This window comes from Homarus americanus, unplaced genomic scaffold (genome assembly GCF_018991925.1).
Source record: "Homarus americanus isolate GMGI-L3 unplaced genomic scaffold, GMGI_Hamer_2.0 scaffold27231, whole genome shotgun sequence".
Taxonomy (NCBI): Eukaryota; Metazoa; Arthropoda; class Malacostraca; order Decapoda; family Nephropidae; genus Homarus; species Homarus americanus.
This window is the reverse complement of record NW_024718545.1, coordinates 2,509,751-2,520,652: the sequence shown is the minus strand read 5'-3', so window position 1 is coordinate 2,520,652 and position 10,902 is coordinate 2,509,751. Positions and strand designations below refer to the sequence as shown.

Sequence of the window (10,902 nt, the reverse complement as noted above, 5' to 3'; positions counted from 1 at the left end):
GACTAGTGAGCAAACCTTACAAACTGCATTTTACAAGGCTTTATTGTATTCAATATTTCTACTTTTCTTGTCTATAAAAATGACTTGAACATATATGAAACCCATTCATTCAAAATTGTGGTTTGATTAACTCATCATTTATGATTACATGAACTATCAAGTCACACACCTGTGGAGCACAGCATAACTGATACCATATGGTTTAAGTTTCATAATATACACTATGAGATAAAAAAATAAAAAAATAAAAAATAATCATATTCTTACCCAGAATCAGACCAATGTGCATGTTCACCATAACTCATATTGATAACATCAACTTTGTAGTAAGGGTTCTTCATTACCCTCAACATTGCTCGTGCTAATGCAGTTCCTGTCTCCATGCTGTTAATACGATTGTCACCTGAAATTGCAGTTACAATACAATGAAAACATTACTTATGAGACACTTTTCTTAATTATCCTATTTCTCCACCAAGCTTCCAACATATTCTGTCAAATGTGACATCAGCACAATACTGTATTGAATAAACCCAAGAATTTGGAATTACTGTTTCTGGCTTTTCCCCTGAAGGGGAACGTCTGGCTTAAAATACAGCCCCCCCCCCTCCCCTAAGTTCGCGGATGACACCCTGGATGTACCCCAGAATGTCTGTGGGTAGTTTTAAAGTTGCCAAAATTTTCGCGGCTGGGACAGGGAGCCATTCGCTCTAGAGACAGTAATTTCCTTTACCTGTATTATAAATTACATTATGTGTGTGTGTGTGTGTGTGTGTAGACACACACACACCCACATACATTTTCACACCATTCAGTGTTATTTAATCATTCTTAATGTTGCAAAAGGTGTATTCTATTATGGTACTCCCTTCCCAACCAAGGTCCCAATCTAGTTTACTCCTATCACTTCACACAAACCAGCAATACCCATCATTAGCATATCACTTTTCCACAAAAATAACTTGATGCTGTACTATGTCAATACACACGCTTCTACTTCCCAAATAAAGTATAAACAAACCAAAAGAGTACTCTACCTATAGTAATGGAGACTATCTGAGCACCTGGTGCAACACCATTTCTTTCTGGATTGTCAGGAAAGTTCGCCGAAGCAATGGATGCTACATGAGTACCATGGCTGGCTGAAAAGACACACATAAGAACAACAAATTATAGAGAAGTTATAGATACAGCAGTACCTAATTCCACATTTTTTCAAGACTCATACAGTACATACTACATATACTGTACATACTACTATGAAAAGTGGTTCAAAAAGTTCTCAAGAAACTACATCAAATAAATAAATATGCTTTCAAAAAAGGAATAATTCCATTCACAACAGCAGTAACAAAACTGGCTATGAAGGGATGCCTTTCATCAATTCTGGAGGTTACTGGACAGCTTGTCTTCAAAGCTACAGATATCTTTTAGCCTCCAGTACATAATCCCACTTTCCCTGTGATTACTACATGAAAAAAAAGTCTGCCAGTTAAACTTACAGCACATGCCAACTATTTCGAGAATATTTCCATTATTATGTACGTTGATAGAAATGTTGTACTGGTCGGTGGAGGTGAGGGATGCCCACTGGTGAGTGACCCTGTACTCCCCCAGGTGGATCCCATTCTCCAGGTCCCCACGCTCAGATGTGTCAATACATGCCCTGAAAGAAATGCATTTCAGGTCATTTATAATTTTTACCTTTAATACAGGAATTTACATGGATTTATTCCCTAGTATAGAAAGAACAAATAATTTACTGAACAGGAGATCCCCTCTAGTTTGCAGACTGGTGTAACAGAAAGGTTCACATTGATACCATTCACAATACAACATGTAATATATTGCCACATCTTGCTTTTAACATCAATCTTGAATTGATATTTGTATTTAAATACAAGTCACTAACATTTAAAATTCAAACACAGAAGAAAAAACTAGCTATAACTATCCGAACCTAGCTATTTCTTAAATAAACTAAGCCACCTATAGTTTCCAACTCTTTCTAAGAATTACAAATAAGGTGTCACATTTCAAGTGTCAGCTAACTTGAGTGACCTCAGTAGCTACTTTCACATCAATTACTGTACTGGTATGTATATTATAATAAACATAATATTGATCCCTGTACAGTAGTTACTAAATGATAAATCAATGAATAATTTGACTTTTTATTCCCTGGTATGACATATTCCATTACAGCATATATTTTTACAGGGAGCCGTGGTTTTACATTTACGATGCCAAATTATTGCTGAACTATATGTAACAATCACCGCCGTACGAGGAATAATATCCGCTATACCACTGCACATCCCCAACCCCCATACAGTGCATTTCCTTCTATCTGAACTCCTCGGGACCAATGGTGGTTCAGATACCTGGAGAGGTTACAGTTTTAGGTTGGTCACTATCTATACAGTTAACAAAATTCTCCCTTCATAGACGTTACTCACCTCCACACATCTCCATCATAATAAACGACACAATCATAGGCCGGTCCCAGATCGCTGAACTTCTTCTCTAGAGCGTTGAGCTGTGAGACCCTGGCCTCTGCATCCTCCTTGGTTAGCTTCTCAATCAGACTACTACTGCCATTATTGCCATTTGTGCTGGTACTTCCATTACTCTTACTACTTTCTAAGGACTGGAATGAAAGACACTTCTAAGTGCATAATGATAACCTCAATTTTATATGAGAGATTTAACAAACAAATTATTAATCTAAGAGAAAAATTTAATAACACCACCTTTATACAGAGATACAGGTTGCCCTCATTTATATCAGCCTTGTAAAATTCACACACACGTCATGCTGTCCTACATAACATTTATTAATGACACGGTCTACAGTTATGTACCATATTTCAAGCAGTGAAACCTGTGTCTAGACTTTGTGATTGAGAGGAAGACCCCGGAGGAACTTCCGAAGGGCGTAGGTCACACCATCAGGTGGAAGTAAAATGAACTATAAATGAACATGAACACTTAATGAACTCTGGAATATTCTGCTTTATTTGTTTGCTGACTTTAGCTAGATACGGTATGATGATCCTTTAATAATGTTCATTTTTATAGTTATGTTAATATAGTTTGTGCTCCTATATAATAGTTATAAATTTATAATGTCATTGTAAAATAATTTACATGTGTTGGGGGGTTTTGTCCAACACTCACTCAAAACTTGCCTTAAGAACAATCAGCTTAAATTAATGTCAGCTTATCTCATAGCCTTGTTGCAACTTAATATACAGTATCATATGTATTCCCATTAAGAGGTAAGGTAATACAGTATGGTATATTATGCTGTATTAAGTTAGGGTGTTACTGTTTTGTGTTGCCTTAAAAAGCATTTGCTTCGGCTTCAGCTTAATGATTCTTTAGATGGCTTCATAACGTTTTAAATGGCGGGCTTCGGCTTTGTGACTTTCCAATGTCTGGTAATGTGTACAATCATAAATGTATTAATATCACAGCATGATGCAATACCTCCCCCCTAAGCAGGTCTCCTTCCCCTTGACTCGAGTTACATGATATACACAAGATCATTCTTGGTCCCCTATACATATTGCTAATTTGATTTATAAAGTTATTCCTGGATAGAGTGGTTTGACAAGAAGAAATTATACTGCTCAGTAATAAGGACTTCCAATTCATAAAGGTAATTTGGGTGAAATCTGTCATTTCCATGATCACAAAAATCAGGCAGGTAATTGAAGGAATAACAAGTCTCCTTTGCTAGCTAAGAGGGTGATTGTAAGTCCAATACTCTACGTACTGTACAGTATATAATATCCAGTTCCCACTCTGTAAAATTGGAATGGTGAGAGGAAAGACATCCAGATATAAATCTTGTTTCAAATGCACCTGATGGCAACTGGGACACCATGCCATCAGGTACACCCACACAAGTGAAGATAATGGCTGTAAAACAATGATGATGGTGCTGATGAGTAGCTCTAGTAATACTGAGCTACACACACACACTTTCTTGTACCCTCAACTTGTATACAAAGTGAGTCCCCCAATTTAGATGATACAGTACTGTACTGTATTAAGTTCAAGAGATAGGGCCATGATAATATGAAATTAATTTTTCAAGAAAAAGTTACATAAAAAAGATCCATATCACACATCTTCAGCACTGTACTATTATCCATATTCATATTAACTAGAAGAAACACCTGACTCTACTGTACCTGTACTTTCCTCTGAGCTTCAGCTAACAACTCTTTGTGGATGGGATCCCAATTTTTTTCTTTTCTTTCTTTTAACACTCTCTCTTGTAACCGATGAGGGTAAAGTGAATATGCGCTCTTTAACCCAATGTGAAACTTCCCTGAAGGATTCACCCAAGACTCAGGAACCTGGAAATGTGTACATATTAAAATTTTAACATAACACTTTTTCACCAAACCGTTTATAAACAACTCTTAACTTTCTTGCGAGATAAGTATAAGCTTTATAAATATATACTATAATGTAGATACTGTACAGTACAGTAATACTATACTGTACATGAGGGTTATGCTTCAGGAAAAGTCAGCTAATGTGGATATCTTGGTTCAATGGAAAAAAGGTGTTAGCTTCCCATGGCAAACAGAATATAAGGGTGTAGAGCACACATCACAATCCATGGACAACAGAAATTCATGATGATGAGTCAGTGGAGTGGGCGGGAAGTGTCATAGTGGTGGGGAGATGAGCTCGTAAACAACCAATCCAAAGAAAATTTAAACGACTATTTCAACCAACTCTCACAGCACTGTACAGACAACCGGGACCACCACTTTTAACTTACCGTAAGTTTATGTCCACTAATACCAGTGATAATACCATCTGTTGGCTGCACCACTGTCGAGGTGTCCACATCTCCCGCTCCTGATGCATCGATCCGATCTATAACTTTTACATTTCCTTCTGTTGTTACCTAAAAGAATATTAACAATCACAATCAATATTGCCTAGCCATCCCACTCACAAAACTGTACACTAATATAATTAGTAATCAAGGTACAGTCCTGTATACTGTACATGCAACCTGAATTCCTCTGTAAACAGAAAACTAGAGCAAAGACAAGCGGTAACATGATATTTATAATTAAGTAAATCCATCTTCTGGTGTATTCTTATATTCTTATTTGGGAATTTGAAGAACACGTTATGTTAATATCCATGTTCAGTATGTTTTAATGGACTATTTCCTAATATTTTACAGTCACTTATTTCAATATATGTTACACAAGTAACCTTTTTATTCTTTCAAACATGAACCATTAAACCCCATGCATCAATTAGTTTCAATACACCATAGTAGTGACTATTTAGTGACATTTAGTAGTGTACAGGGTGGTCCAAGTAAAGTGAACCAGTTTTAGGTTGGCAACACTGGGTAAGGGTTTGAGTGGGAGGAGGAAGCGGGGATGGCAGTTGGTGGCGCGTGGCCTTGGATTCAGTGCACAATGGATCGTTGGCCGGTGCAGCAGCCAGCATTTGCCAGGAGGTTGATGCCATTTCTCCAGATGTGCTTCGTAGTCATACACAACTTTCGCCAACAAGTGCAGAAGTGTATTGCGAAGAGGGGTGCACATTTGGATGACATAACTTTCAAACATTAATAACTATTGTTTCCAAAGGTTTTCAGAAACTTGTTAACTGCTTAAATACAGATTTTGTCCATTTCCTGAATTTTTATTTAATTTTCAACATGATTCACTTAAACTGGACCACCCTGTATTAGTGTTGGCCTTACCTGAAGTCCAGGAGCACCCGGATCTACGCCTGAATCAAAGATAGCGATGACAACACCTCGGCCATCAAATGTTGGGTTCTTTGTGATTAAACTTACAACCCCAGTTTCTTTTCTGTAAGAGATGAAGGAACCAATTTATTTGTGGCATCAAGTGTTCATGATAGTCTTGTGGAATCTTTACTAAACAGCAAGGTATGTTTGTTTTAATGTACAGAAAGCTTATCCAGTGGGGAATAAGGAAAGAATGATTATAAGCCTATGAAAAAAGGCTTTGCAATCTTAAACTAAGCATTACTGCATTACTGTCTTGTCAACAAAAACAAGTTAATGAGACTACAGTTCTAGGCATTTACTGCATGATAAAATATGAACCGAACAATCCAAATTTTATATAAAGTAACGACCTTAGGTTATTTTTGGTTGGTTTTTCAATGTTAAGGAAAGGGGTTATCCTAGAGTTCTGCACCTAGGATTTTCTTAACTGTTTTTATTTATAATCTGCTGGTATAGTCAGATGGGGTTAAAAATATTAAACATTAACTTAGACCTACAACTGTTATTACAGTACTGTGTTTGGCATAAACACAAACTCAGTACTTCAATTCCCAGAGGCCAAGTGTGGGAATAAAATGACATTTAGTTTAATTTGCCAAATAACAAATTTATGAAGAAAAAATATTATTACCCCCATGAAACAAGTCCAAAAGTGAATCTTGCTTGGGGTGAGGAAAAACACACAAAAAACAGCAGCAATATCTCTGGTATATGGCCCCCAAAAGATACAAGAATGGTCTCAATGATTCTACAAAAGTACAATAAACACAGAAATAAATATCATTTAAAACTTAATTTAAAACACTCATACAGCATTATGCGTTTAACTTAAGATAAACTTGTATGAAAATGTGTTATGACAGCAACGTAAACACTTTACCTTGTCATGGCAGTATGAATAAAGCAACATATAGGTACAATCAGTTGGTAACACACCATGTTCCTGGAGAAATTTCAACGCCTCACCATCCTTAACGTAATACTCAATGTGAAATCTTGCGAGTGCTTGGAAGTAATTTACATCACAGCCATTGCACAAGGAAATAAATTCAAATTCAAAGGGGTCGCAGTGGGGGCACCTATACCAAGCTGTGATTGGTTGATCCAAAATCATACCCACCAATGAACATGTCAGACTCTAGCCCATGCGTAATCCAGCGTAATTACGAACAAACACACGAGAGCTCTCAGGGACGGTGTTAACATCAACCATAACTCGGAAAAATTTAATAAATTTTCCAAAAATGCAGCGAGATTATCTCTTTAACTATCAATGAGCGGGCAAAATGCCAGAGAAGAATAATCTCTTAGAATTGTCTATAAACTACCGATTAAAAAATATATAAAAATCGCCGGATACCCGAAACGATAACAATAACCTGAGTAATTCTGTATGTAGGAGTTGCATTCTTAATTCTCTAGTAAAAGTGCATTACTCTGGCAGCTGGACCAAGGTCAGCTGCTACAGGCTCCTTATTAATTGATGAATAATTATGACAAAACCCAAAACGTCTCAATAACCACCGTGTATTTGGGAAGAAAACTAAGTAGTTGTTGTATAATAAAAAATACATAACATACAACAGATATGAATACATAGGGAGTAATCAATACTTAGCCTCATAAACCTTGATCCTTGATGTACCAAAATGTCAATAAAGTACAGTACTTATATATTTCTCACTGTCACCCTATTGCAAATACAATGCTAGGATTGGCGTGAAAGAACAAAATAGTCAAAGATAATCAGTGGTAGACATAGTACTGGCCTTCTGACATAACAACTACTAGTCTGATATATATTCAACAAGGGTTCGAGGCTAACACTGTTGATTTGAATCCCTCATATACACACTATTAGCTACATTTACACTCTATAGAATCCTTAAACTTATTACTCTATGTTTCCTGGTCATTTAGAAATAAAGTACAGGTAATAGTGTAGCATAATTACCTCGGCAGAAGACCCCAACATGGAAACTCCCCAAGCGTACTTGCCGTCGACGCCATCTTTGTTATTGTTCTAAATTTTCCCAGTCGAGGGAGAAGTCTTTTGTCACATTTCCTACCAGCCTTTGCTAATTGTAACCTACTAAATATTTCTATCAATAGCTGACGAGTCATTAGATATTATATTAATAAACCTAGAAAAAGAGCAGTAAAGAATTATTAAATAGCTTTTCTACAGGCTACTAGTTATGTGTATAAATGTACATTCGAGTTTCATTCATTTGTTTTAAGTTGATGTTTAATAACGAGAATAAATTGTTCTTGTGTTTAGTCAGTGGGGATTTATTAAGTTAAAATTAAAGGATAGATCAATTATACCTAAATGTGATTATATCGATGCAGATATTATGTTAAAATGTCCACGTAATCATCAGCAGGCCATTGTACTGTATACCCACAAGTGACACACACAAAAACTTAACACACCTTTGGTCATAAATAAACCTTCACACAAAAGCCACACACACAGACACACACACACGTGCTCAGAAATCAACACACAGAAAAGTCACACACACAGACACACACACACACACACATTCTACCTAACCTGGCTATCCATATACAGGTACACTTGTTTTATTTAACTTCATTCCTTAGTTAAGTTCTCCTCAAATGGATTTTTTTTTATTTTGATTCAATTAACATCTTCCTTGTAGGGCCAAACGTAGATATAAACAAGTAACTCCAAAAACCGGTCCACCGTTGTGTTGTTTGTGGGGAAAAACAAAGGAAATGATGGAGACTTAAGGTTTCATTTCTTCTCAAAGACAGGGAAAGGTGAGATTATAATTGCAATTTAATTTATCATTTCACCACTTAATCGCCATTCGAGCGGCAGGTCTCTTATTTGCTACTTTGTTGTGAACTTGGTTGTCCAGTAGCACCCATTTAGTACCCCCTCCTTTTAAAGTTGTTTCTAATATAAATTTATCTTCAGATTTACAATTAGAAATGTCGGAAACCAATGGAAGAAAAGTAAGAATGTGGTTTGTTTACATTTCCAGACAAATTGCCCGAATGTATAATAAGGTGATAAGTGGTGAATAGTAAATGGTAAAAAATACAAATAGATAATTAAATGAATGCCAATGATAGAGTAAAATCAGCGAGAAATACTAGTTACCGTTAAAAATAACATTTCAAGGACAATCACCATTTTCTATGATATCTGGCTTGTCCAATAGATGGTGCTAGTGTCAGACGTAACTAATATATAAGGAAATTTTAGTTCCTTATGATATTCCTCGTACAAGGCAAAAGAGGGAGAGGTAAGTGTGTGTGTGACGAGGACGTAAGGAAGATAGGTATAGTGAGCGATTAATAGCGAAAGGTTGAGAGATAAATTATATAATTTAATAATTTGGTCTTTATATCAGGCAGGAACAAGAGAGAGGAGGGGAGGAAGGAATGGCAATGGAGAAATACCTAGGGACAATAAGTTCAATCAATCTATAAGCTAAAGTACTCATACCTCCAGAAAATTGCAAGATTTGTTTTCGCTGATTAGTAATTGAATACAAACCCTCACCGTTAATATAAATGATTAGATCAGTGTTGATAAAGACTGTTCCTTAATAACCACTGCTAATAAAATGCTTCAGACCATTTCTTTTCTTTTACTTTTATCCTCTTCACCACTGATCGGCTCGCTAGCAGCCCGGGCGATCGGTCACGTCTCTGTCACGCACTGTTGGCAAGTACTGGGCATGCACCGGCTCCTGAATGTACCTGAACCCGCTCCAGTGTTGGTCAAGTCTTGTCTTGAAAGAGCTCACACTCGGTGCCGTTACAACACTCTCTGGTAGATTGTTCCAAGAGTTTACAACCCTCACTCCGAAAAAGTTTGCCCTCACAGTTTTCTGGACTTGTGGCTTCTTCAATCTTTAGCTGTGACCCCTTGTGGGGCGAGCGTCCACCAGCTCCAAGTAAGGACACTCGACTGAGTAGTGCCCTCTGAGATGCTTATACACCTCAACTAGGTCCCCCCCTTGCCCGTCTGTAGTATAAGCTAGGCAAGTTCAGGTACTCCAATCTTTCAGGGTAGCTGAGGTGCCGAAAGGCAGGCACCAGTCTGGTGGCCCTCCTTTGAACATTTTCAACCAACTGACAGTCCCTAGCATATCTCGGGGACCAGACGGGGTGACAGTACTCCAGATGGGGAACCACTTCACTCTTGAAGATCGTTACGAGGGACGGACCATCTAGATATCTGAACGACCTTCTAATAAGACCCAATAATTTATTTGCTTGATTTACCTTCTTCTCGCAATGGCCCGAGAACTTCAGCTCATTGTCAGCATACACACCTAGGTCCTTCTCACATTTAGTCTCAAATAGTGCAGTTTCTTCATCCCGTTGGGACATATGATACGCCTCCTTACCGTTGGTACGCCCCAGGTGCATCCTCTTACACTTCGTGACATTGAATCTCAGCAGCCATTTCTTCGACCATTCCTGGAGCCCACAGAGGTCCTTCTGCAGCTCTTCACAGTCCGCTTGGTTCTTGATTTCCCGAAATAACTTAGCGTCATCGGCAAACATTTTATGGAGGAGTGTACAACGTCAGGCATGTCATTTATGAAACAAACAAACAACAGCGGGAGGGATAAACAGTAACATTGTTGAAGGATAAAAAACTTTCTGCTCTCAATATCACATATGTTATAATGTATGAACTAGACTGTCTACATTCATACAATATGTGTAGATTGCCGGACAATATGTAGAATATTAATATTACAGTAGGTACCTAATATATATATATATATATATATATATATATATATATATATATATATATATATATATATATATATATATTTATATATATTATCAAAATAACTGCAGCTCTTGTTAGGATAGTCTCCCATCCCTGAACTAATTATCACTGCAATTGGTCCGCCGATGGCCGAGCTGATGTATTAAAGAGCTTTTTTAAGTGCACAGACAGAGGCACACAGATTCACTTTTTTCTTTCTCTATAAAGGCCCCTAGCTATATGACTGGGCGGGTCATGGTAAGCCAATAGGAGGATTTTTCAGATAAAAGAGAACTTGCATGAAAGTGAATGGGGGTGGGGG

The 10,902-nt window shown here is 37.3% G+C and overlaps 1 protein-coding gene across 2 annotated transcripts in view; it reads right to left on the bottom strand.

Annotated features, from left to right (window-relative positions):
* The window catches only part of LOC121859724 (tripeptidyl-peptidase 2-like), a 28,289-nt gene extending 20,396 nt beyond the window's left edge, over positions 1-7,893 (bottom strand). For both annotated transcript variants that reach the window (XM_042356661.1, XM_042356662.1), the window contains exons 1-8: positions 7,764-7,893; positions 5,756-5,867; positions 4,805-4,933; positions 4,203-4,370; positions 2,460-2,650; positions 1,503-1,666; positions 1,038-1,142; positions 268-403 (exon numbers count right to left, since the gene is read on the bottom strand). In XM_042356661.1, the coding sequence (XP_042212595.1) occupies positions 268-403; positions 1,038-1,142; positions 1,503-1,666; positions 2,460-2,650; positions 4,203-4,370; positions 4,805-4,933; positions 5,756-5,867; positions 7,764-7,819 (1,061 nt within the window). In that variant the 5' untranslated portion in view covers positions 7,820-7,893. The remainder of the gene's footprint in view (positions 1-267; positions 404-1,037; positions 1,143-1,502; positions 1,667-2,459; positions 2,651-4,202; positions 4,371-4,804; positions 4,934-5,755; positions 5,868-7,763) is intronic.
* Between the last annotated feature and the right edge of the window lie 3,009 nt (positions 7,894-10,902).